This window comes from Talpa occidentalis, unplaced genomic scaffold (assembly GCF_014898055.3).
Source record: "Talpa occidentalis isolate TD23 unplaced genomic scaffold, MPIMG_talOcc4v2.1 talOcc4.11, whole genome shotgun sequence".
Classification (NCBI taxonomy): Eukaryota; Metazoa; Chordata; class Mammalia; order Eulipotyphla; family Talpidae; genus Talpa; species Talpa occidentalis.
The window spans coordinates 76,074,847-76,102,739 of record NW_023601104.1 but is presented as its reverse complement, the minus strand read 5'-3'; the positions used below and the strand labels follow the sequence as shown (position 1 = coordinate 76,102,739).

The following is a 27,893-nucleotide window of genomic DNA, read 5'->3' as shown; positions in this document are numbered from 1 at the left end:
TTGAGGCTTGAAGTCCAACTGTAGCTAAGTCCAGCCATTCTTCCTTCAGATCTTTCTGCATGGCATAAAGAATGTCAATTAAACATAGTGAGAAGTTTTTTGACTAAATAACCCACTAGTCATGAAAGATGATCCCTGGGTTAATAATTAATAGAAAATTGGGCCTCCCCGGTGGCGCAGCAGTTGAGAGCTGGGTTGCGAAGCTGCCCGCAGCCTCTGGGGCGCGGTTCGATCCCCGGCTGCTCCCCGGCCACCGGAGGAGGGTCCCGCATGGTGTGCAGACCTCTCCTGCCACCCGCTGCTCCCCTCAGCAGTGTACTTCGGTCCTTCTGCCTGCTCTGCTCCCCACTCTGGCTCTGGTGAATTCTCTCACCCTCCCGCGCTTCTGACCGTACCCAGTGCATGTATAAACAAACAAGCAAAAAACAAACAAACAAATAAATAAATAAAACATGCCTCTATAAAAAAAAAAATTAAAAAAAAAATAATTAATAGAAAATTAAAATTGGGATGGACTAGGTCAAAGAATCTGAATTTTCCAGCTGTAGATATTGACCTGCTTGAGTCCACACAGCAGTTAGTCAACTGTGTATGGGTTTCCTGCTTGTCTCATCTGGGACACATGATTTACCTGAATTCCTTATGTTGGTGTTGTTCAGTTTGGAGTCCTTGATGACCAAGTGCTTAATCCATAGTGTGGGAGCTGTGATTTCTGAAGGAAAAATGAGAAGAGAAAAAATAAAGTCTAAGCAAAGAGAGCATGTAACTTGGGAGGAAAATCCCCAGACATCTCAGTAGCTGTTTATAAGTCTCAAGCATCAAGGCTTCTGCTACCTCCCCATTCCATATCCATTTTCCCTTTCTATGGGGGCTCCTCTGGTCCAACCAGGGCTTCCTGTGCCAGGAGGCAGAGTGGTCACAGTCCAGAGGCGCTGAGCCACTCCATCCAGGAATAAAAATATTATCCCAGGAGGTGAGGAACATGGGCCAAGCCAAGGCTCTCTCAGCTGCTTCCCTGGATTTAAAGGGGATAAATCAACAAATGAAGGCCAAACAAACCGCAGAGACCATTTTGGAGGAAACGACTGAGCCACAGCAGATTTCAGCTTGCTCAGACTCTGTTCCACATGGGAAAGAAAGAAATGGGTCCTATGTATGTTTCAAGTCCCTTTCTAGTAGTATCTCACTGAACAGAGACTGAATTCCTCCATCCAGTGAGCTCCAGGGTGGCTCCAGGCTCTCCAGGGCTTGGATCACCCAGGGGCCCGGTGATGTGAGAATCCTGGATGACCCTGTACAGACCATACAGTGGAGGTGTCCCAAGTAGACATGGTCTCCATTCCTCATCCCAGCCCCCCTTCCCCATCCCACATTCACCAATGATCCAGAATGTTTTTGGACCACTGAAATATTCAAACTTCTAGACACGAACACACATATTCTACTAAATGACCATTTGCAAAGACAGTCGCAAATTTCAATCCTTCTCTCTAGAGCTGAGCCTAGGGATATCTCTAGCTACCATACCCACCAGTGGCATGATCTCTTTTTATTCCTCTTAGTGTCCTGTCTTACGATCCAGGCCTGGACACATTGACTGAAAGCTGCTTAGAGGCTGCTGCCTATTGCACTGAGAGTTGAACCTTGTCAAACTTCATAAATGCACTCCTGTTCCTCCTTGTGGGAATCTGCACTACATAGTGAAGCACACTAAAGAATGCAGGCCCTGAGCAGCTCAAAATTCAATCAAGGCCAGGCTTCTGTACCCCAGGCTCCTCCAATTTACTCCTTATATCTCCAAGGAGAGCTAATCTCTCCCACCAGCTACCACAATTTCACTATGACCTGGAATTTATCCTCTCCTAGATGTCTTGACTCAGTGCTCAAGTTCCTATAACTTAGTCAAATCAGCTCCACTAGCCAGTCTCTTTCCTGCTACTTTCCCTGTTATACTCTACTCCCACCTGATTCCCTCCTTTGTCTGTGCCAGCCCCCCTGCCTGCCATGCCCTGATTCCTCCCTCCACTTTGAAGACCCAATTCAAGTGGCATCTCTTCCTGCATCTTTCCCCAGGCCATTGTGATCTCTTTCTTCCATGACTGTTCTTTACAGTAAAAATGGAGACATTACAATTAAACATACAAAGTTCTCTAAATATTGCAACTGTCTTGAGAGCAAAGTCTTCCATCTGGATTTCTCCCTCATCCCTCACCAAGCCAAACACAGAGCTGGGCACAGAGCAGGAAGGGTGCTGGTTCATTTACAGAAGAGATGCTGCGGCCTGACTGTGTCCCTCAGCCCTGGCTCCTAGGTCTTGGCAACCCAAAGGGTCCATCCCGGCTGTGTTATTGTTGGACATCAGCAGCCAGGCAGGAAGCCTGGCAAGAACATAGGCCCTTTCCAAAAGTGGAGAGTGTACCAGTTCCTGGGAGGATTGCATTTTTTTAAAGGTTAAAACAACCCAGGTTAAACTGGGAAAAACTAAAATTAAAAAAGAAGCAAATAATAATAAACCTTAAACAAACATCTGAAGAAAAGACCTTCCCCAAATCTGAAAATAGGTGGGAGAATGCAAGTAGGAAGTAATACAAAAGCTTACCATCCCCGTCGAACACCGGCTGAGTCTCTGCTGTGGGCGTTGGCTTAGACCCGTCATCTGAATTGAGGGTTAAAAAGAATCGAAAAGAGACTACCATTATTGAGGTAAATACTATCTACTCTCCAGCACTGTTGAATGGTTGGGGTTTGCACATGGCCCGGCCAAGTCCCAGTGAAGATACCAAAGAGGAAGAAAGAAGAGAAGAAAAGAAGAAGAAGGAAAAAGAGAACCAGAGAAAGACACCAACAGTAAGATACAGTCAGCTCACCACCCCCAGGGAGGGACCGAGGGGAGCTCAGTAGCCACAGCTCTGGAGGAGCTATCTCCATCAATCTGACTGAACCAGCACATCTGTCAGCTGTTGTTCCTCTCAGTGGGAAGCCAGGAGGACCATCTTCCCAAGCAGCCCTGAGTTTGGGCCAGCACATATGTGGCATCAAAAAGAGGTGCCTCCAGTTCCTTCTCTCCCTGCTCTGAACCCAGCCCAGTACCTTTCATGGAGGCACTTAAGGAAAACAAGAGACTGCGGAGCTGCTCCCTCCTACCTGCTAGCTATTTCTCTGCCTTCGTTTTTAAAAGACGAGCTGGCAGGAAGGACCATTCTGTCTCCAGCATGTTGAGCTGAAGAGAATGGGGACTCTTTAGAACACTTTTAACTCTGAAGCAACATGCAGTCCAATTTCCAGTAAGAGGTGAGGGCAAACAAAATGGGAATTCTGGGGCATGGGAAACTGCACCAGGCTGTGCTTTGAAGTTTTAGGGTAGCAGATGGGCATGGGGCATTCCCAGGAGCAGTTTTAATGCTCATCTTCTTCGAAGTGTTAGCAGCTCTCTGCAGAGTGAGAAACTCTGCAAGTCCGGAGTGAATGCAGACTTGATTTACCTTTGAGACCGCTGAGTTATTTTCATCAAAACCTGAGCTTAGAGCAGTGTTTCTCAACCTTTCCTTTTTTCATTACCTCCCACCTCCTACACATTTGTAAACATTTCACCAAATCATCAGCCTAGTGAAATTATAATAACTAAGGTATATTGTATGTGTTTGTATACTGTGTGTGTATGTATATACATGCACACATAATTGGGTCTTGGGTCTTTTATATGCTTTATATGTACAAAGAGCAAGGATTCATAACACCCCACCAAGACTCAATTTCCACCTCCTTGGTGAAGACTGGGAGCAATAACCTTTGTCCCCACAAAGGATTCAGTTTAGTCATTTCTGTGTCCCGTTGGTGGGGGGATGGAAGGAGAACTCTGTGAGCTCAGTTTGATGATTACACCATCAGTCTCTTCCCAAGACCCCCCAGAGGTCCTTTGGAACTGAACACTATATTTATTTATATTAACTATTTATGGAGAGGGCAAGTGCTCAGAGAGTCTCCCAGACGCCAGTCAGATCATCAATAACAACCCCGCACCATGCGGAGTTCCCAGAACCTTCATGACTTCCCTGCATCTTATCAGCAGAGACAGAAAGAACAGAATCCTGAGCCCTCTCTTGTACCAACACCCCAACCTGGGGATCTTAGCCAAGGCGACAGAGACCCTAACCCTTGCTGAAGCCCCCAAGCTGGCCGGGTGAGACATCTGATAACATCCCACCTGTTGTTGTGCTCAGGTGTTGACACCAAGATCCAGCCCCCAGAGGGGCCAAGGCCATCCTGAATTATTTGGCAATCATCCCAAGGAATGAGATGAAGGAGGAAGAGAAGAGCAATGATGCTGGATACTTTATGTGCCTCCAAATGGAGTCTAGAACTGGTATCTTTGATGCTGAGCTGTGTTAGTTTGCTCTGGAAGTCACTGAGGGAGAATAATCACAGAACAGAGCCTCACAATGTCACTGCTTTCATAGCATCGCTTCCCCTGACTCTATTAACACCTCTTTCTATTGAATTCAAAGAGCCACTAGTGAAGTCTTCCGGCAGCTGCAATGCACATTTGGTTGCTCCTGCCGATGCAGACTCCACGATCTCAGTAGCCCCATGCTCAAGCCCTCCTTACAGGAGTGTTAAGGGTAATGTAACAAAGGGAAAGTGAGAAGTTAAATACCCGCTCAGAGACTATGGTGAAAACCCAAGTGAAAAATGGTTTATATGATATTTTAGTGTTCAATTAAAACCCTCTCATATTATAAGAGTTGATGCTCTCTTTGGAGCTGAGTAAGAGAAAACATTCTGTTTATTTCTCCCATCATCCAGATTGCAGTCTAGGATGCCCCATCTGGTCTAGTGAGCAGCAAAGAGAACAAGGAGGGTTCCCACCTCCAGGGGAAGTTTCGTACTCCTACAGGTCAAGACCTCCACAATCACCCAGCTGCGGACCCAGAAGCCCACAGAGCATGACGCCACGTGCTGGGAGTGAATCTTGCCGCAGGGTGGGGTCACCGAGGGTGAGGAGACACAGCTGTGCTACCACAATGGAGGCCCCAGATGGAAATCTTTATGAAGTGAGAACAGAAAAGTGCCCTGATGCCAGGAGAGCCACCTGTGAAATTCAGCATGCCCAAAGAATGGGGAGCCAGGCCAAAGCCAACAGGACCCTCTGACCATCATGTCCGGGCACCTGGGCCCCTGGCTTCCAACCCAGCAAACAAGCGCACCCTTCTACCAACATAGGTCCAAGGCGTGGATCCAAGGTCCACATCAGTTCTGCTTCCCGGCAAGGCTTGGGATGACACCAGGCCCCACACTGGGGAGAGGGCACCGCTGCCACATGTGTCCCTGGCTTCCCACTCGAGAGGGGTTTCACTCCAGAACCCAGTTTTACATTCAAACAGTGGGGTAACCTGAACCCCTCACTTTTCCTCACTGAGGTGTGAGAGCTTCTTCTAAAAATGATGATGCCGACCTCCCCAGCACAGTGTAGGTATAAGAGACTTAAAGTCCTTGAAAGGAGGTATATACCATGAGTGCTAAACCATCTTACCCAACGGCTCGCTTTTAAAATTGTATTTGGAAAATTGAAATCCCATCAAAGATTTTAAATTAAATGTAAAGTAAACCTTACAACTCAATCAGAAGACAAGTAACCTGATTTCCAAATAGAGGAGATAGTTTAGCAGAGATTTCATCAAAGAAGATGTACAGGCAGCCAATAAATACATGAAAAACATCATTAGTCATTAGGAAAACACAACTTAAAACCACAACAAGGGGACAACAGTCACTGAGCCATGATGCTGTAGAATCTGCTGGCTCTTCATCAAATTACCCAGAGGATGTGAGTGCTGCTTCACACAGACAGCTAGAAAATAAAGTTCCAGAGAAACCGAACTGGTTGCAGGAAGAGAATGGAATTCCAGTGCATGCAAAGGGTGAGGGAGCCGATGTCCTCTCCTCGAGAGCCACTGTGATTCTTGCAATGGGTAGAACAGCAGCTGGCTATGTCATCATTTCCCAAGGAGCAAGGTTGGTTTCAATTTATCATCCCAGCACTCAGCTGGTTCAATGGATCAATAATCTGATAAAGAATCTGAATTCTGGGCCTCCCCAGTGGTGCAGCGGTTGAGCACTGGGCTGCGAAGCTGCCCACAGCCTCTGCAGCGCCGGTTTGATCCCCAGCCGCCAGCGAGGGTCCCACATGGCGTGCAGACCTCTCCTGCCGCCTGCTGCTCCCCTCAGCAGTGTACTTCGTCTGTCTGTTCTGCTCCCCGCTCTGTCTCTGGTGAATTCTCTCACCCTCCTGCGCTTCTTTGAAGATCAATTTTTATTGGCTTGTACGAAATGCCCACAATTAGGCAGTCTTTACCATGACAAAGACAAAATGACAATGAGATGTTGCTATATTCCTACTAGAATGGCTCTTGAAAAAAGGTCTGTAGTAAGTGCTGGTAAGGATGTGGAGAAATTGAACCCTCATTCTCTGCTGGTGGGAAAATTGGGCAGCCACTTTGAAAAAGAGTGATTTATTTAAGAAGTTAAGTACAAATTTTCCACTCAACTCAGAAATTCTTATTCTGGGAATCTGTCCAAGGAAAATAAAAAACATGTCCTCCCAAAGACATGTATACAAATATTCATAGCAGCTTATTCATAATAGCTTCAAGTTGGAAACAATCGAAATGTCTGCCAGCTGGTAAGTAGGTAAACAAATTGTGATATATTCATATAATGGAATATTACTCAGCCATTAAAAGGAATGAACTACTAATACATGTGGCAATACAGATGAACCTTAAAAACATTATACTAAACGAAGAAATCATGTGCAGATACTGCATATTGTCTGATTCCCTTTATAGGAAATGTCTAGAAGTAAATCTACAGAGATAGCAGAGATTCCTTGTGGCTAGGGCTGGTGTGGGGGTGTGATGTAACTGCAAATGCTACAAGGTTTCTTTTCAGGATGATGGAAATGTTCTGCGGTAGTGGCTGTGCAACTCTATAAAAAAATACTAAATTCATTGAACCGTATATTTACAATGGGTAAATGCTACAATATATAATTATACTTCAATAAATCTATTAAAGCAAAAGTGGGAAATAGTGCCAAAGTCTTCACAGATAAATCACCAGCAGCAGCTGCCAGATCTGTGAACAATTCTTAATTTGGGGACAAATTTCCGTATACTGAAATACATATATCTGAATCTCAGTTTACAAATATGCATATGAAAATATGATACTTGGCTTATTCTTGGTAATTCTTTTAGACCTCAAATAGTTAGACTTATTTCTCTTTAATATCACACTATTCTTCTAGAGCCAAGAGGAAGGTGATAAAAAACTGGTAGGAGAAGAAAAGTAAATACAAAACATAAGAATACAATAATAATAAAGCTAATGAGAGTATTTCTCAAAGGTGATGTCAAGATCAAAAATAAAAGGATCACCACACTTTGCAACACTCAAAGTTTCTGGCAGGTGGCTTTCCTCTTCTATCCTCACCTCCGGCCAGGGTGGAGGAATTCACTGGGCCGACAATAAGAGATGGAGTCTCAGTGCAGAGAGGGATTTGCTCATGGCGGCGGCAGAGGCAGTGAGCAACTTTGGAAAAAGCCCAGAGTCGTGGGGTTTGGCCTCCCCCGGCCCCCACCCCCAACCAGGCCTCATTCTTGCAGGTGCAGCTCCAGAAAGTCACAGCCCCCGCTCGGGCTCCGCGAGCTGACACAGACAGTGGGTTTGTGTGACAGCACAATTCCCTGGCCTGCGAGAAGGCCTGGCCCACGCACAGACAGCTGGAAGTCACTTCGACCCCCGATGACACCGCTCAAAGCCTCCTCTGTTTGGCTTTTTGATTCCTGATTGACGTTTGCTGGCGAGTGGAGATAAATGCCGAGCTGAGGACAATGTTGATCCGCTCTGACTATTCTCAGGGAAAGACTTTTCAGAATAACAAACAAAACAAAACAAAACCCAAAAACATTGGTGCGCTTAAGGGGCTGAATGGAACCCAAGAGGTCCAGGGAAGCAGGGCCGGGCCTTTCAAGGGGCTGGCAAGTCCATTGAGGAGTTAATTGTTTGGGTGTACAATGAGTTTATTCTGACCACATACAAAGAGCTTTCTCTTCCAGGTCCTTCAAAAGCACACGTGTCAAAGGGGACGGAGTAGGAATCTGTATTAATGGCATCTCTTGGGGTCTCGAAGACTGAGGAGCCTTGGAGAATGAGGAAAAAAGAAACCACCACCCCCATCCTGAGATTCAGGGGATCTCTCTGCATCCCAAGTCCCCTTGACTCTTGGGCTCTGCCCAAGCCATGTCCATTGCTGTCACCCTTTCCCTCGTATTCTTTTAGGCTGCCATTGGCCATCTTTTACAAAGACATAGAGATAAACTTAACCTTGGTAGAGCAGCTAGAAGGCTCTTGCTTTTAAAGGGACCACATTTATGATAGAGCCTCCACCCCCCCTCAGCACATGACTCAGAGGTCTAGTGTGGATCGTGAGATGACTCATTCTGGGCATCAGAGGGAGACAACTGTGCTTGTTTGCAAAAGTCCCTTAAGAATCTGGCCTGAAGCAGAGCAGGAGGAGAGCGGGCTATTGGTTGACCTTCACGTTCCCTGAGATGTGTGTCCCATGGCCAGTGAGGCTCAGAAATGTAAGTAAGCTGTTCAAATTCTGACCTTCGAGAGCAGAAGCTATCTGGACATTTCAGGTCCTCTCCAGAGCAAGAGAACAATGCTTTGCATTGTCGGCCCACCTGGAATTTCCTCCACAATGAAGTGAAAACAATTTGCTTAAAACCACCTTTTCACAAGCACTTCCCCCACCCCCTTAAGCTCCACATTTTCCTGAATAACAGCAAAACCATGAGGTTGGTATAAAAAGTAGACCAAAAATAGAAAAGGAAGAAGGCAAGGAGGACAAAGGAAAAGGGGGGGGGGCAGGAGGGGGTGGTGCAGGGGAGGAGGGAGAAGGGACATCACTAACGACAGAGTCAGCTCAGGGGTGGATTCACATGGAAGAAGAATGCTCATTTCAACTTTTTATTTTGCAATGATTAAAAATACATAGGAAGTTGCAAAAACAAAAAGGTTTTTGCAAAAAGGTCCCATGTACGCTTAACCCAGTTCCCCACAACGGTAACATCTTTATAGGCAACATCATTACATAGGCAATCTATAATGATGTAAATAACATCATTACAGAATATCAAAATGAGGAAATAGATATTGATGGAGTCTACAAACCCTACTCATGCTCCAGCAGTTTTATATGCACTTACTGGTGTGTGTGTGTGTGTGTGTGTGCAATTCTGTGCAGTTGGTCCACATGCAGATTCATGTAGCACCACCACAACCGAAGACGCAGAACTAGTCCATCATCACAACAATCTCCCTCATGCTACCTTCTAACAATCACAGTTTCCTACCTTATCCGTCACCCTTGGCAACCACTAATTCCCTCTCTACAATTTTGTCATTTTTACAGGTATAGAAATGGAGACATGCCAGTTGACCTTTTGAGAATGGCTTTTTCTACTTTGCAAAATGCTCTTGAGATCCGTTGTTGTGGCACATATAACAGCCTTTCCTTCCTATTCTGAGTTACGTGGGCACGTCATAGTTTGTTTCACCAGTTGGGTGTTGGGGCTGATTCCATCTTTGCCTATTACAGAAAAAGCTGATGTGATCATTCGCCTGCAGGTCTTTATGTGCACAAAAGTTTTCATTTCTCTGTAATAATATGCTCAGGAGTATAATTGCTATATTATATAATAAACATGTTAAGTGGTCCAGTTTTTAAAGAAATTTCCAAAGTATTTTCCAGAATGGTTACATCTTTTTACATTCTTATCATCAATACATGGAAGATGTAGTTTCTCTGCTGCCTCACCAGCTCTTGGTATTGTCACTGGTTTTATGTTTTTCTTTTCTTTTTCTTTTTTTTTAGCTTTTCTAATGGGTATATAGTGATATTCAATCATAGTCTTAAATTTGCATTTCCTTTATGGCTAATGATGCTGAACATCTTTTTGATTACTTATTTGCCCCCTCCATATTTGCTTTGGCTAAATATCTATTTGTATATATACCCATTTTAATGGAATTGTTTTTTAATTGTTAAATATGGGAGAATTCTCTATATATTCTAAATATAAGCTCTATGTCAGATTACATGCTTTGCAAGTATTTCCTCCCTGTCTCTTACCAAGATAATAATTTGTTTTGTTACTCTAAGCCACCAAAATTCAAGGTTCACCTAGATTTAGGTTCTAAAGATTGTCTCTGTTTTCTCCTAAAAGTCTGATTAGCTCTACTTTTCATGTTTAAGTCCATGGATCCATTTCATATAAAGCGTGAGGTTTGGGCTGAGGGGTTTAGGTGCTTTTTGTCATAAATTTCTGCATATGGATGCCCATTGCTGCAGCACCACTTGTTGAAAGGCCTGTCCTTCCTTCACTGAGCTGTTTTTGTACTTTTGTGGAAAATCAGGTTGCCACATGTGTATAGCCCCACTTCTGGGTTCTCCACCTGCTCCACTGATCCTGGTGTCTATGTCTTGGTCAGCACCACACACTGTCTTGATTACTGTAGCATTTGTAAGTCCCCAAATTAGACAGAGTATTATGATTCCAACTCTATGACATCCCAGAAAAGACAAAAACTATGGAGAAAGTGAAAAGAGCAGTGGTTGTCAGGGGTTAATATGGGAGAGGTGTATGGGCAGAACACAGGGGATTTTCAGAGCAGTGAAAATATTCTGTATCCCATGAAATGTACAACACTGAGTGGCCCCTTATGTAAACCATTGGCCTTAGGCAATAATGATGTGTCAGTTTAGGTTTATTAATTTCAAGAAATGTTAATATGCAATATGAGGTATGTCAATAGTGGGATTATGTGAAGTATGGGGTTACATCAAGAATGGGGGAGATTGCATGTGTGAGGGCAGAGAACTCTGTCCTCTTTATTTTGCTGTGCACCTAAAACTGTTCTAAAAAATTAAGTTATTTTTAAAAAGAAAATTAAATAAATTTTTTTAAAGGGAGGAGTAACAGCATTTATTTCCAAGAATGAAGGGAAGCATGGGTTGAAAATTTATAAGGGGCCATGAAGGGAATAAAACATTAAAGGGGATAAAACATTTAGATCTAATATCTAAAAAAAACAGAGTGGTTTTTTTTAGACTTTCTTTTTCTTTCTTTTTTTTTAAGATTTTATTTATTTATACAAGAACTGGGGTACAGGTCAGAGGCGTGAGAGGGTGAGAGAATTCACCAGAGACAGAGCCGGGAGCAGAACAGGCAGACGGACCGAAGACACTGCTGAGGGGAGCAGCAGTGAGGCATGTGGCAGGGAATCGAACATGCACTGCAGAGACTGCAGACAGCTTCACAGAGTGGCGCTCAACCCACTGCACTACCGGGTAGGCCCTAGACTTTTTTTACTTTTTAAGAATTACTTCAACAATTCTACTTCCATTGCCCTTTCATAGAAATTCTAGAATAAGTGAATCTCAGCTTGAATCTCAGCTTTCCTGCACCAGGCAGAGAATCGGTGCAACAGGGTCTGAGAGTGGCCTTTCAGACAGACACTGTGCTCAGAGCTGGAGAGAAGGCACTCAGAGGGGGCCCAGCCTTGCCATCAACACGCCGCAACCCTGGCCTGGCCTCCCTCCAGCCTGCTGTGCCAGGAACTGAACTCTCTCAGTCAAGGAACAGTTAGCAAATGAACAGCTTCTCAGTGCCCTGGCAAGCTCTGGGCTAGCTCACCTGGGTCGGGGGGCCCACAAAGGTACCAGCAGAGAGATCAAGAATTCGTTTCAGGGAACCTCCTTCAAGGTCTTTTCTTAGAGCTTCTAGCCATGGAGCAACCAGCCAAGCCTATTTGGAGGTGCTAGCTGGTTCTGCTCATTGATGGATCCTCGGTGACTATAACAAGCCCAGTACTTAGTAAGTTCTCAATTAATACTTGTAGAATAAAAGAAACAAGTACAAAATGCCAATGGTTACTAATAACACCAGGGACTCATAAGAATCTAGAGTAGGAGATTTTCCCAGACCCCTAATTTCCTCTTCAGTTCTTAGAGATGGGGACGTGGCAGGATTTAGGATCCACCATGCATAAATTTTCTTGCAGTAACCCTCGAATAGGGGCCAAGAAAAGCCATGCTGGGGCAGCAGCTACTATGAGAAGGAGAGAGTGTGTGCATGCAGGCATACCCCGGCACACTCATGCACACCCTTTCTGCAAAGCCAACTTGCTGATAGGCTGAGCTTGGTCGGGGAGGTTTGGGGCATCGGGAAGCAGCAGCACATACATGTGGAGCCCTCCCTCATGGGTTCCAAGCTGCTGGGGCACAGGTCAGTTTCACGGGGCGCAGGATCAGAAAGAATGCTTCTCTACAAGGAAATCTGACATGATCGGGGCCAACCCACAGAAGTCACCAGCTGCCCATCTCCATTCAAATTCTGCCCAGACTGGCAGGTAATCAATAAATTTTTGCTACCGGATGGCAATGCCAAGAGACCAACTACTGATCCAGCCCCCCCTCAGTGCTGGGGAAGAGAAAAAAGAGGTAGCTGGGAAGAGTTCAAAGTTATGTGAGCAGAATGACCTCCATGTATACAAGTCCCAAGACAGCTAGCCTGGCACACGGCAGTCAGGCGTGGGGCAAAGGAGACCTTCTCCAGTGTGCAGATCCCCGTGAGCGCTGAGGCTGAAAGCCTCACCATGCCCTCCATTCAGGCTGCCTGCATCTACCACCCTGAGTAAAGCTCATCCCTCAGCTGTTTGCCCAGCCGCTTGAACGACAAAGTCTCTGGGTCAGCACCAACCTGTAGACCAGACTCCACGAGCGATTCTAAAAATAGAGACACAGCGAGGGACCTTGAGAAGTAAATGTGACTCACTCTTTACTTGGATCAGTCAGTGAGAAATTAAAAAAAAGTCCTTGAAATTAAAGGCTTGTGGGGTTTAGGAAGTTCCACCCTAAAGGCTTGTGGGGTTTAGGAAGTTCCACCCCTTCCAAGACAGGCTTGACAGACACAGGAGTCCATACAGAGTATCAGCGGAGTATGCTAATGTTTTTATTTTTCTCTCTCCTTAAATGGCTAACTCCCACAAGTAGGGAGATGGCTAACTCTTATAAGTAGGGGAAAAAGCAAACTTCAAAAAAACCTCTGACGGCCATAAACTTTCACCTGTCATTTACTGAAGCATCACCACCAGATCGCAAAGGTTCTGGGTGCTCAGCTCCCAGAGAATGACCAGAAACCATTTTACAAGTGTTCCCCCATCCTTCTCACGTGATCATTCGTACCCTCCGTCCAACTGGCAGCTAACTCCCCTCTTAGAGCTAACTTGGTGTCCAGTTGGTCTGGACGCGCTGCCAATCATCCCCACTGGTTCACGACAAGACCCTAAAAAGAGGCACGTCGGGACAACACACATGTCTTGGTTGGCCAGGAACAATGACACAGGGTAAATTCCTAATCTCTAAACGGTCACTTTCCTTCAGACTTCTCAGTTGACGCCCAGACTTCATCCTGTGTCAGCTTCTGCAGACTTGGACTGCTTTAGCAGCAGGTTGTCAGAGATTAAGGGGCTGCTGGGGGCCCTTTCCTCTCTTCGGATATTTGTCCGTAGCATCAATAAAATACATGTGTGTCCCTCCCACTCCCAGACACACACACACACACACCCCTTCCATCTTTCTTCAAGGGCTGGGACCAAAGCAGAGAGGAGGGGCAGCCAGGATGGGAGCACCCCAGATCAATGGATATTTGAAACTCAAACACATGGCCTGGGACCCACGCTGCACGTGTTAATTACCACACATGTGCCCATAAAGGGGTCCGTTAAACACAAGGGGCCCGAAGAACAGAGCGAGGGAAGGACATTCCAGGGGATTAAGTAAATAGTCTGAAGTTCTGACCCTCCTCCCCTCAGAGCACGTGCATCTGGGTAAGATAACAGCGCCTCCCTCCCTCCGACCCCCACCTCGTCCCCCACTTCTTCCCTCGGGCCCCACACCTGTGGATCCAGGAGCCGCAGCAGCCCAGGCCTCCCGTCCAGGGCCAAGCGACTGTGACCCGCTACCGCCCGGCCTCTCCCTCCTCCTTCCTCCACTATCTCTCCAGGCCTCCTCCCCCAGCCTCCTCCCGCTCTGCCTTTCTCCTCCTCGCCCTTGGAGGACTAATTCCTGGCTGGCAACCAGAGTCTCCGTCTCACAATACGCCTTTTCATTCTTTCCAGGCAAAGAGAACCGATCCCTCCAAGCCCCGTCTGTGGAACACGTTCAAAAAGGCCGGAGGGTGGGGAAAGCAAGGGCTGGGTCCACTCTCCCCCTGCCCCCACTCTGCCACTCGTGACACCGGACCTCAGGCCTCCCCGCCTTCTAGCCACAGCCCTCACCCTGCTGCCCAGGGGCCCAGGCGGCCCAGCACGGCTCTGTGCAGGCCTCGGGGCTGCGCGCGCTGGCTCCAGAAGGATGTCTTCTAGGAGACCCCACGTGCGGGCACAAGCTCAGACAAGGAGCCTTTGTGTCTTGCCACCTGCTGCCCTCCGGAGCACATTCCATTCTTAAGTGGCAGCTGAAAGAGGGACCTCAGCAGACCGACACAGGATATTACAAATGCCCTCTCGCACCCTGTTCCCATTCAAACCCAGCTTCCTGGACAGGTGTGACTTCAGGTGGCCCTTCCTACAGGTGGCCTGAACCTGCTTCTCACTGCACTGCCCAAGCAGACAAAGAAAAGAGGCCGAGCACCTATCCTGATCCTCCAGAGTACAGGGAAACTGTCTCCCCGGCGAATGAGTCCTGGCATCACCACATCAGGCCTCTGTACTACAGAGGAGCCTCCACAGAACCATGTGGAAAAGAGGAGCCTATCTGGGGATGGGTGTGCAAAGAGCTGGGAACTTGTCTCAGACTTGAGGCTTCAGTGTCTCCCCTCCCCATTCCGGCCCCATGCCTGAAGGAATCAAGCTCCCCTGCCCTCTTCCGGATGGATTCACGAGAACAAGCAAGGCACCAGGGCTCATTTCTTATTGTAGAGTCCATCAGGGTGGAAAGAAGTTCTCCATGCAGTTTACCAACCCACACCCCGCAGCCACCTTCCTTGGTGTGGGCGCTTTATTCTGCATCGTGTTCTCAGTTCCCTTTGGTGGGGGGCCTCGGAGTGGTCAGTTTTGCAAGACTGTCACTCTCTATCCACCACCAGGGCCTCGTGTCTAGGAACAAAGGTGATGTTCCTGAAGGCTACAGCTGCAATAAACAGAAACACAGGGCCTCCCTGGTGGTGCAAGGGGTTAAGACGCAACCTATGAAGCTATCCACAGCCTCTGCAGTGCGGGTTCCATCCCCGGGCAGGGAGCTACGCACATGGCACGGCAGACCTCTCCTGTCTCACCCACTGCTCCCCTCAGCAGTGTATTTCAGCCAATCCTCCTGTTCTGTTCCCCGCTCTGTCTCTGGTGAATCCTCTCACCTACACACCTCTGGTCCGTACCCCAGTTCTTGTATGCATAAATAAATAAATCTTTAAAAAAACAAACCCAAAGGCAGCTCCCTTTTCCAACCCTGGTACACTGTAGCAGACATACACCATTCCGGGGTTGATGACTCCACCTTTTTGCAGAAGGAAACGCTTGTGCCGCTCTCCCACTTTCCCACCTAGGAAGAAATCACCCTCAAGGTTATGTCTCCCTGTTCTGGGAAGGACCTGGAAAGGCTGCTCCTTAGAATCCACTTACTTATTCCTGCTCACGGGAGGGAGAGCGGCCCATCGGTCCATCAGTCCGTGTTTCCAGTGGGCAGTGAAGCACCATACTCCACTTGCAAGTCTTCTCGGAGCGCCTGCGTTACAGGTAGCAGGTCTCCCCACTCTCAGCTCCTGCATCAGGCAGGGTGACTTCCTCCTCTTTCCATCCCCATGGAACAGCCCTGGGAGCAGGGTCCGGGGCTTCACCTGGGCCCCCTCTGGCTGTGTGTAAGACAAGTCTGTGTACCTGGCTCTCAGCAGGCCCTGCTCTCTAGCTGGACGCCATGCTCAATGGTGAGCATTAAGTTCCAAGACCGGATTCTGCCTTTCTCCTTCTTGCCTGTGGAGGACTATTTCCTGGCTGGCAATAGTCTCCATCGCCTCATGATTCAGGTGGGCAGCCTCAAACCCCGCTAAGGTCTCCTGTCTGGGTTTAACTGGAGAATCTAAAACGGGGGTTCTGGAGTGCTTGCACACACAAGGAAATTAATAACTATTACCAAGCAAAACCCCACTCTCTGTGTGTATGTCCCAGAGTAAGTAGCAGTAAATCCTAGTGTCTTCCATGCTGGAAATCATGGTCAGTGGAGCCCAGGGACCTATTCCTCATCTTGGCTGGTCCACTAAAGAGCACTCAGACAAATACGTTAATTGGAATCAATTACTATGAGGCTGACCTACATAATTTGCAGGGTTCAGCGCAAAATGAAAATGGAAGATCCTTTGTTCAAAAACTGGGAGGGGGGAAGGTGACATTAAAAGGCACTAACATATAAAGCTTTACCCTCTGTTTCAAAATCTATTTGTCATGATGCTTTTGAATTTTCTATTTAGTGTTTTTCTGAGTAAAGAAAAATGAAAATTTGAAGCACACTTCAGAAACCCATGCAGGCATCGCAGAAGCAGTAAATCTTAGTGTCTTCCACACTGGAAATCATGGTCCACGTGAGTGGGCAATGGACACAGAGGGTACACGGGCCTTGTCTGGTCACGCATATGCCTTGTTGTCCCATGGACTTCACTTACAAAACACAAGTTTCAAGGCAAGAAAAGAATTTCAAGACCACTGCAGAGGTCGCAAGCCCATGAGCCAGCCTAGTGTCAGTGAAGAGAGCTGGATGTGCTGGAACAATAACTGAGAAAAATCAAGGAGGAAAAACTGCTCAAAGGGGCTTCCAAAATAATAGCCAAGGTAGACATGGCTACCTTCACCATCCTTCCTGGTTTAATCTTGGCAATTCAGGAAGTTGATTGACTGAACTCCACAGGGAAAGAAGAATTTCAGGGTCCCTACCAGTTTTGTGGATTGCACTTGCTCACCAAAATTCTGGTCTCCACCACTATATGAGCTTTACTTACCTCCAGTGCTTCTGGGAGGAAACACTGAATAAAAATGGAGATTTTCTGCAGGCACTCTAGCTTTCACCCTAGGCTCTTTCCATCTTGTCTAAGAATTCCTGCTTGGACTGCCTTTAGGAGCAAACATTTGGATAAAGCATAAAACTCTACTCACCTTTCCGTCCTGAGTTACCCTGGCTCAAGGGCTTGTCAGTGACTGAACCTTGGGTGCAAGAGGAGACAAAAACACAGACATTCAGGATGCATCCTGGTTTGTATCTTTCAAAGGGTAGGCACAGCCTGATGTATGCACATCTGGAGCTATAAGTGGATATATACACATACATGCACATGCATTTATATAGTACATACATATAAGAACATTATATACAAATTTAATACATACATACAAGTCCAGCAGGGTTTGTTTAATATCAATATCACTGATATCACAGCACCCATTGAGATGAACCATGATTTCCAGTTTCCTTGGCAATAGCCTTGACCAGATTTCACAAAATTCCACCTCCCTATAACATTCCAATAACTGCCTCTCGCTTCTACTCGCATCGCCCCTGCTTCCCACCAACCCCATGTCCTGAGCCATTTCCAATCAGTAGGGCCAACAGAAAAGAATCCCCTCTTGCTGCAAGTGCAATGATTGACATCCCTTGCTGGTTACGGCAGGAAATCGGCAATTTTCCATCTGCATTAAGTAGAAAATTGTTGGCCCAATTGTACTGAATGGGCCAAAATAGTCTGAAGCATGGAAACAATTTTCTAGATGAGGCTGTTCCTCAAGAGTGGATAGCAATGGATTTGGCCAAAAGCTTTGCCCTGTTCTGTTGGGATGCCGTATGTCCCTATCCGACTATCCGAACCCGGTGACACCTGTCCACTCAGTGAAACCCAACCCCACGCAGGCAGGGCACAGCCAGCTGGTCCACAAAAGAGCATCTGTGGAGGTCCCACCAACAAAAGAGAGAATCCATATTTCCCTAAATCTACATGACACCCCTTCTCTATAGACTAGTTCTGTGAGAATTCAATTATATTCCCCCCTCATGACTTGCTTCTAGTGCATTTGTTTGCTTTAAATGAAACTTTCCAGGTCATCTGCAAGGAGAGCTTATTCCTGCCCCTCCCCACACAACCCCAATTAAGGTTTCCAGTTTCCATGTAAACCACAAATAAAGTAAACTTTCCTTGTTGGCCTGCAAATCTTGGTTTCCTAATGTAGAAACTGACTTCCCTTCCTACCAACTTTTCCCTTAATATAGAAGGGCCGGTAGAAAAAGGAATAAATTTTTGTTGAAAGAGGGAGAAAGAAAAAGAGAAAGAAGAGGAGCAGGAAAGAAGGGGAAAACAAGAGAGAAAAGAAAGCAGGATAGTAGGCCTGCGGGGCTTTGGAATTTCCCACTGGCTTTAAAAGAATGTTTTATATTTTGCTTGCACTTAAAAATTAAAAACATAAAACCTCTTACACATAGGTTTGGAGAAACAAGGGTGGCAAATGCATGGCTCATAAGCCACCACTCTCCTCTCCTGTGCCCATGGCAGACATCACTACTTGATCATCGCAGTCCTTGATGTTGAACTCCATGCAGTCTGGAAATCCATCTCAATAAAGTATTCCCAGCAGCCGGAGCACCCAAGCTAGAAACTTTTATGCCATGCTCTAGAGGTTATAGCCAAAGGTTGGAAAGAGAAAAATTGAACCAGAAAACTAAACTCAAAATAATAAATCTGTGCACATAAGCATATACTGACACTATCACCCAACTGGCTACAGAGCAAACATGAAATCCTCCTGACCTGGAATAGGGCTCATAACTACCACCAAAGACTACCACCGATCTTTCAAAAGCTCCCCCACAAGATGCAGGAGACCAGCCAAGGGGTCTCTCTCCAACCCTTGTCTCTCTTCCCGCCCCTCCCTACGGTACCTGAACATACAGGAGTTTTATTCTGCACAGAAGAACCACTGATGGGCTTCCCATCCGGGGTGACACACCAGCAGTACCCTGTGTAAGTGTGGCACTGCACCTGTTCAAGGAAGAGGGAAGGGGAAGAGAACGGTCAGTCTTGGGTCACAACAGCAATAGCCTCTCCCCATCTTTCAGAGCATGACCAACATGGTCAGTGAGTGCCTTCCACCCCTGGTTCCCCAGCATCTCTCTATCCCCAGGGTATCCCTTGCAGGGGCCCAGTCAGTCAACAGCATTGATTCTTCTATGTGACTCCAATGCACAGCCACTGCGACTTACCTACATCTTATTATTTTTAATATTTAGTAGCTTACATTATACTAGAATATGCTTACTGGGTTTTTCCTGTGAAGGTTCTCACCAATACTGTATATTTTCCCCCCAATCACTGGTATACACTCCCATCCAACTGTAAAAAATTCTGATTTGTGAACTAATCTGGCAAATTAGAATGTCACCATTGCAGGTTGATAGGACCCTCCTTTAAAAGCAGAAGCAAGTGCTTATATTCTTCCTCTAGTTTTTCTGTTCATATTAATCATGTGGCTCTCCTGAAGCAAGGGCACATGTGCTGGGGGTAAGGTAAGAGCAAAGCCACTAGTGCCTGCAGCTTCCAGTTCTAGAAGCCCCACTGCATCACTGTGTGGTTTTCCTCCAGGCTCCATGAGCAGGTCCTGTCTGGGAATATTAGATGAAATATTCTTCTGTTCCAATAACAGCTGCTTTGTCCACCCCTTCCCACCATTCTCTTCCTGTGCTTTCTACACAGAGTTCCTAGCAGGGCCATCATCCCCCGCTCCAGACCCCTCCATGATTTGCCACTGTACTCAGGATAGAGATGAGCCTCGTGTGCTTAACACTCAGGTCCTCCATGCCCTCCCACCTGCCTCTCTCGGCAGCTTCAATATACCCCCCCCCACCCCGGCTCCATACACACCTTCAGTCCAGCACAGTCAACCCATTGCAGCTGACAGACACAGCCAATTTTTCGTGATTCTAAACCACTGTTCTCTCCAACTCTTCAGTCTGTCTAGATTCCAGCCCTAACCATCCCCTACCAGCCCCTAGCCCCTCTGCATTCTTCTCCTCTTCATGTATCTCAAGCTCCCTATCTCCTTTCTCTCCTTCCTCTGACCCTCCACATACCCTAGCGCCTGCAAATCAGAACCCTTAGGCTGTAACTATTGATCTTTCAGGTATATCTCCCCCACCCCCAGCCAGAGGCTTTGAGTTCCCTGAGGACTCCATGCTGGTTATTAGATATTCCAAGCATTAGCATAATGCCTGATGTCAACTTGGTGAACTAAATAAATATATGAATTATCTTATTGCCTCAATTCTTAGTCTTTGTCAATTCTAAAAATGCAACTTCAGTTTAAACAATCCCGCCACCTTAAATGTAGACCTCAATGGCAAGATGTGTGCCAATTGCAAAGATATTAAATGTGCCCTTGGGATTAAAGACATCTTGGAATTGAGGAAAGCTGGTGATTGCATACAAATTGAGTGGTGGGGCATACAAGAGAGCTCTGGTCTGCCTGGGTGAAATTCAGACATCATTAATAAGGCAGAAAGGTTAAAGAAAGGCTGCTGCTCTTGTGTGCATACCAAACACCACTGTTTTTCCCCAAATTAGTTCTTTCAATGAGGACCTACTCACAGAAATCAGGATAAGGAGATTGATGGCATCTTGTTCCAAGCAGTAGGATGACTGTGTATCAGCGAGGCAATGCCTCTACTGTCCACGCAACGACAGCATTTCTCAACGTGTTCGGCCAAGCACCATGTTCCACCCCACATCTCATGGAGACAATCCCTACCCCCAAGGTTGTGATTGCTACTCCAGAAAGCTCATCCAAAATTAGCCCCTTGGGCTGAGACTGTGCTAACTGCTGAGGAAGTCTAATGGTGGAATAGAAAGAAACCCAGATGGACCTGGGTTTGAGTCCAGCAATGGTCGAAGCAAGTTCATTACTTAGTTCTTGGAGCTCCATCTATAAAATGGAGCTAATAACGCCATGCCTGGGGGGCTCTGGCAAGGGAAACAGCCAGTGTGAGCCAGAGCCGGGCGTGGGGTGATGGCCGGATATGGGGTGGCTGCGGCAATGGCTGCTCACAGCGTTGTGAGCAACACCTGGTGGGCTGGCCTCCCCTCAGGCCCGAGCTCCCCCATGACTGCAGAAGCTCAGGTGGGAAACACTGCTTTGGAGTTTACCTCCTTGATTCTGTCAGCCTTGCAGGGGAGCGTTCCTAGAGACATTCCTCGCCAGTGGCAGCATTTAATGGGGCCTGGCTGGCCGTTCCTCCTGCTTGGCCAATAATCACTCTGGGGAACCTGTCTCCAGGGCTGACTCACTCCCAGGCCCCTGGTCTCCCACAGCCAAGGCCAGCCTCCCTTTCCATGAGGACTACCCCCCTCCCCCAGCTCTAGCACCCAAGGCTCTGCCTCTGGCCCAGTGCTGCCTGCCAAAGCCAGATGCTGCAGTCCAACAGGTCACCCTGGATTGAAAGTCCCCTCTTCTGGTCAAGGCAGATCCTAGCCAAGGCTACTGGGGACAGACTGAAATGCATGAGTAAGAAGCTAAGCCCAAAGCTTTGTTTCAAGGGATATAATCTGACCCGGCACTCAGCAGGGCAAGGGCCACATGCTCACTGAGAGGGCCCTTTGTATCCCCCTGCACATGGACGCTGCCTTCCAACCCCAGCCAGGCCCACAGGCCAAACACAGCCCCTTTCTCCCCAGGGCCTTCAGCATTTTCCTCAGATCAGGCTGCACAAAAGAGACTCCGGAATTTCATACTTCAAAATCCTCAGGCTAGAAGTTACTTCCAAGCCCTTTAAGAGTTTTACTACTGGAAGCAACAGAGAAATTGTTGCCAGTTTCCTCTGAGGTCTGAGGTACACAGTAATGGACACACCTGCACCAGGTGGGCTACAGAGAGGGCTTCGGTGAGCAAAAGGAGGCACAGAGGATCCAAGCAGGGTCTCCCACTCCACTCCGGGACATGCAAGTGATTAAGATCACGTCCCTTTGTTGCTGGGACACTTTGTGAATCAGCCCATGATTCTCCACTGAGGGGGTGTTTGTATGTTGTCTTGGGGAGTTTTCAAGATGTCTTTTTGAAGAAAAGCTACACGGAGACAGAAAGCAGTGGCCATGGAGTCAGCCTGCAGTCACTCTCCTTACCTAACCATCATTTAAGTTAACCACTTCCCACCCACTGCAGCCCAAACCTAGCTGGAGCCTATTCACATCTATTCCAGAAGGAGAGATAATAATACCTACCTCACTTGGTTGTTGGAAGGATTAAATTAGATAACGTAAATAAAGCACTTAGCTCATATGGTAAGTGTCCAGTTAAGCTTGGCTATTTTTTCACTGTTATTTTTCAGCAACCTATCTGTGCACTCAAAAAGGGCACAGCCAGCTTCTCTGGTGGAAACGAAAGAATATTCTATTCCAACCAGCCCCAGGGGAAGGGGCAGTCAGTCTGAAATGAGCAAAAAGTTTGAATGGAGGAAGGGGAAATTGGTTTTCATATAGAAACAGTTCTATCACTCTTGGGGGTGGTGGAGGTTGCGGGGGTATGGGGAGAAATAAGGTTTCTTGCAGAAAAGCAATAGGATGTAAATTCTAAAGAATTTATGCAGATGGTTTATGTAGACACGAGCAAGATGAAAATCCTACAAGGTTTACCTTGCTCCCTTGCAAAGTTATTTATTCTATTTTTTTTTTTTTATAGAGGCATGTTTATTTATTTATTTATTTGTTTGTTTGTTCTGTTTACACATGCACTGGGTACAGTCAGAAGCGCGGGAGGGTGAGAGAATTCACCAGACTCAGAGCAGGGAGCAGAGCAGGCAGAAGGACCAAAGTACACTGCTGAGGGGAGCAGTGGGCGGCAGGAGAGGTCTGCGCGCCATGTGGGACCCTCCTCCGGTGGCCGGGGAGCAGCCGGGGAACGAACCGGCGCTGCAGAGGCCGCGGGCAGCTTCGCAACCCAGCGCTCAACTGCTGCGCCACCGGGGAGGCCCTAAAGTTATTTATTCTATTAAGTAGTGATCCCCTTTGTTCTACCCTCACTCCAGCCTCCAATTAACTCTCAAGTTTTATCTCTGGAAAAAGCATGGCCCAAGAGGAATGGACAAGGAACCAGCCATTTCTAGTATTTGCTGTGTGGATCTCAAAACTCATGGTGGTTCCAGCCCCAAAGGCAGAGATGCAAACCATAGCACTTGCTCCTCTCCCCCTTGGGAGCATCCTAGGGAAACCAAAATGGTAATAACGGTCTTAAGAGACAAAAGCACTTGTACATCAGTGTGAGGTCACGCTCCGCTTCTATTGTGCTGTTGAATGTAACTGGTTTTTCCTAAAGGTAATTTAAAACAGTGCATTTTTAGGTAAGTAAATTCCATCCCTGACTCATATACTTAAATATTTTTGGCAAGAAGCCCTTTGCATAAACTGCCCATTGGTATATTTCAGGTCAACCTTTATCCAAATTAAAACAAATCTGAAATTATTTTAAGCCTGTTAATCTTCAACATTAGCCCAACTCCTAGACGCCTGGAAGAACGTGGGAGGCCAGCACTCCCAGCAAACTCGGCTGAGTGCCTGGTGAGCAGAGACGGGCAGAGCAAACACCAGCTCCCAGCATAAAGCAGACGGGGACTGAATGGATGAGGGCACCCCAAGAAAAACAAAGGAGACGAAAGCATTAAGCATGGAGACAGCTGCCCGCCCGCTCACCCACAGGTGCTGTGGCCAAAATGGAGAACGTCACCTTCTATTCCCCAGGGGCTTTTTGTCAATCCCCACTGATGATCTGCGCATTATCTCCCTGGGTCACCCCGGGCAAGCCCTTCACAGGGGAGGCACAGGGAGGAGACTCGCTGCTAGTTCATGACGACACAGAAATGCGAACCCCGATCTGCAAGTTCTCATAAAATTGCAGAATTGACAGAGCTGGAGAAGGCATCAGGGACTACCGGTCTAACCCACGCGTTCACCTGGGAGGAGATGGCGGCCCAGAGACAGGGGCGCATGATCCCCCACACCTAGCACTGGCAGGTGCACAAGACTGGAAGGGAGATGAAGAAAGGGAGGGTCCCACGCTGGGGTCACAAGAAACCCCTTTGGGGGAGGGAGGGGGAGGGGCTGACTTTTAATCAGGAGGCCACTGTGAGTCTTTTGCTCCCATGGGAGTGACAGGCTCTCTCTGGAGACATCCCAGGAACAGCCTGGGAGAGCCTGCCATGCCTCCGCCGCCTGCTTTCCTTGAGTTGTTCTTGGGGGCTTCTCTGACAGAGATCAAACCTCACATCCCAGAGTAGCTGGCCTTCCCGCCAAGGGTCCCCTGCTTCTCTAGGAAACCAGTCTCCCCCACCTGTGCCCACTTCTCTCTTTTCCAGGAACATGAAGTTCTGTCCTCAATTTTTTTACTTCTGTCTCTCAGATACAGTGATGCTGGCATTCTATCAGTTACGAGCTAGGAATTATTGGGGACCAGAGGTTCTCTAACCAAATAGCTTTGGGAATATTGAGTTAAACAAAGTTCCAAGATTTCTTGACCACAGAACTTCTCAGAGCCCTCAATCAACTCAGGATTTTACTCTAAGAGGAAGATTCATTTGTAGCAATTCCTAAAAGTATTGCACTAGGGGACCCTCCCTTACTTTAGTGGGAGCAGTTCCTGCCCCTGGTTAGCGCTCTACAACAGAGTAGCATCTCTGCACATGTGGGCAGTGTTCTCTGAACCAGGGAGTTCCGGGGATGTGCATTTCAATGAAACACAGGGCCTTGCTAGATTTCTTTGCTATCCCCAGTCCTACTTTCTTACAAGCCACGAAACAGGCTCTCATTTACTTCCCTAGTCTGGAAAGAAGTTAACTTCTCCAGCAAACTCCAGCCTCCCCTTTTCTTTGCAATGCTTTCTCAAGCTCTGTATCTGTTAAGAAATCCATCTTGAGTTGCCTCAGACCTTTGCTGACAACTGGGATCCCTTCCAAGCACAGTACCTTCTCACCCCGTGGTTTAATCCCCCTTGCATCTACTTCTTTGTGCTTCTCTTGTAAAATAGAAAATGTGAACCATATGCAAAGGGACAGTTTGATTCAGTATTCTCTTAGCAGCAACTATGAGTCTTGTAATGAAACAACTACTATCACATACATGAACATTTCCTAGTGGGGAAAAGTTAAAACAAAAGCAGAAGACATGTGGATACTTGTCTCTCTTTTGGCAGTGGGTACATGAGACAGTTTTTGGGTTTTTCTCTTTAACATCCCAGTTGCTCCAAATCAGTTTGTGGGTTCTTTAGATGCAGTTAATGCCCAGGGAAAATTCAACATCCTGTGGTTGGTCCAATGGATGACTTTACCGCATGGCAGTATTTTTGGATCTCTGAGAATTCAAGTCCTCCTGAGTGCCATGGGCCCTGGCTGGAAGACTGAGCCTCTAGAGCCATCTGTGGGTCCCTTCACTCCCCCAGGACATCTCTCTCCCTGAGAAGCTGCAGGGAGCACTAGACTCACCTGGAGCATTAGGAAACCAGATTGTGGCTGTACCCACAGTTATCTGGATCCATTAAGTCTGAGGTCAGCTGAAGAGGCTGTATTTATAACATGTTCCCAGGTAATGATGCTCCTTCTGGGCCAGGGACCACACTTCAAGAACCACTGTCTTAAAGGAGACTTCCCTACTCTACACTTTCAATCTTATATTCCACTTGCTTGGGTGACATGAGGCTTTTTCATTCATGGTGGCAGCATTAAGTCTTCTGGGTGACTTCACACATGGAAGACAGCTTGGTTGCAGTGAGAAGAGGGAGAAAAAGGAAAGAATGGTATAATCCTTCTGATCTGACAAACATGAACTAATTTTTGCGCAGGCTAGAAAAGGTTATTGCACAAATGTCCCCCTTATCTTTAGACAAGTTTGGCTAAGTATCAAGATGCAAAAGGAAAAACATGGCCTTGAAATCATGAGATTTAAACACCAATTTCTGCCACAGTGGTGTGACCTTGGCAAACTCACTTAACCTTTCTGAATCTGTCCATGAAATAGGGCTAGTGGTGCCTACCTTGAAAGTTATCAAGAAGAGAAAATAATACAAGATCTATAAAGTATCTAAAATAGTGGCAGTGTAGAGTACAATCCCAGAATATGCTGACTTTTCCTTTTCTCTTTTACAGGGAGGTTATAACTTCAAGCATTACTATTCTTGCTGGGTGTAAACATTGTCTCCTGCTCTATGCCAGGCCTAGGGAGGACTGTCTGATAGGGAATAAGGGCTTTTCCTTTTAGAATATTTATCTCATTCTTCAGAATTAGTTCAGGGGATTCAGGGGAGGAAGATACTCCTTAAACTTTGAATTCTCCTAAATATGGGAGTCTTTGTTGACCATGTTTTTTATGAATTATTGGTATAACATAGCTGCCAACATGACAAGAGCTAGAAGTGGTTTATTTAGAGCAAGAGACAGTCTCATTCTCCCCCAGGCTGTTTATGACCACATCTGAAATATTGTGTCAATTTGCGGAAGGACACTTTATAAGAGGGGCCTTGGCAAATCAAATTCAGAAGAAAGAAACCAGGAGGAAAGAGACATAAATCAGTATGATATGGGAATGAGTGACAGAACTGAGGAATTTTGCCAAGGCAAAAAGAAACATTTGTTGACTAAAAGAGGATTTCACAAGGACATAATAGTATCGGTCTTCAAATTCTTCTGTGGAAAGTGGGATTTCTGTGAATTCTGTAAATCCATAGCTAGAATGGAAATTATAAGAAGACAGATATCAAGTTAATGAAGAGAAGGATTTTCCAACTAAATTGTCCCAAAAGGCAGTATATATTTTATCATTGGTAGTAATAAGCTTCCCATCTCTGGTGGCAATCAAGGAGAAGGTGGATGACCCTTGCAGAGATATTTTACGTGGACCTTGAGCTCTGCATTGGGCTGGGGTAGGAAGAGGAAAACCACGATGAGTCAGGCACTGTTGAGACCCCCTTTGATCCCAAGGTTCTGTGAGTCTACAGCCTTGCTCTAAGTTGAGCCTTGATTGCTTGAAGTAAGGTAGAAACTTATAAACTAGTAAGTACCTAATTGTCAGCATTAAGACCATTATTCCAAGTATACAATTAACCTTTTTTTGTATTTTCAAAAAAGATCAAACACCATCACCTCAACACACACATAACGAGATTTTAAAAACCTTAGTGTTAAGGCTTCAAAGAACTTTATCTTGACCCTGACTCTGTTTGGTACCAGGTTTTGGCACCGCTTGCTCATTCATTTTTATTTCCACTGTGGGGGGAGGGTGATATCAAATATATTTTTGTTTAAAAAAAACTACCCAGTAAGAAAGTTCCTCACACGTGGTAGCTTTGTTCAGAGCAGACCTGTGGAAGTCTGGCCAGCATTACCACATAAGGGGCTGCAGGGGTGGGAGCTGGTCCTTACTTCCTATATCTGACTTCACTTTAATTCAACTTTTCTGCTTTCAGACCCCCCTCTCGTGGGCCTATGTCCTTTCCCTACTTTGTCATGGGGAAAAAAAAAATTCTGAAATCTTCCATTTTGCAGCAGAGTTTTGATGACTGCAGGGTCACCTCCTGGCATGTTAGATGCATCATAGTGCAAAAGTCTTGAATGTGCAGGTATTAATTTAGGCAGTGCCTGGAAGGTTCCCAAGTAAATGTTTGCTGTGAGCCTATCTGTGCCTACCTGCTTGGTTGACCATCAGCAGCAAACTCATAAAATCCTAAAAAGTATGAACGCCCCCCCCACCTCAAAGATCATGGAATTA

At 46.5% G+C, this 27,893-nt stretch overlaps 1 protein-coding gene across 7 annotated transcripts in view; it reads right to left on the bottom strand.

The window, feature by feature from the left end:
* The window catches only part of SMOC1 (SPARC related modular calcium binding 1), a 189,555-nt gene that overhangs the window by 34,696 nt on the left and 126,966 nt on the right, over nucleotides 1-27,893 (bottom strand). For 5 of the 7 annotated variants that reach the window (XM_054691283.1, XM_037503589.2, XM_037503591.2 and 2 more), the window contains 4 exons: nucleotides 19,040-19,139; nucleotides 17,269-17,316; nucleotides 2,600-2,656; nucleotides 632-712 (listed from right to left, as the gene is read on the bottom strand). In XM_054691283.1, the coding sequence (XP_054547258.1) occupies nucleotides 632-712; nucleotides 2,600-2,656; nucleotides 17,269-17,316; nucleotides 19,040-19,139 (286 nt within the window). Of the gene's footprint in view, nucleotides 1-631; nucleotides 713-2,599; nucleotides 2,690-17,268; nucleotides 17,317-19,039; nucleotides 19,140-27,893 lie in introns of all 7 variants that reach the window. The other 2 variants (XM_037503585.2, XM_037503586.2) reach the window with 1 other exon arrangement.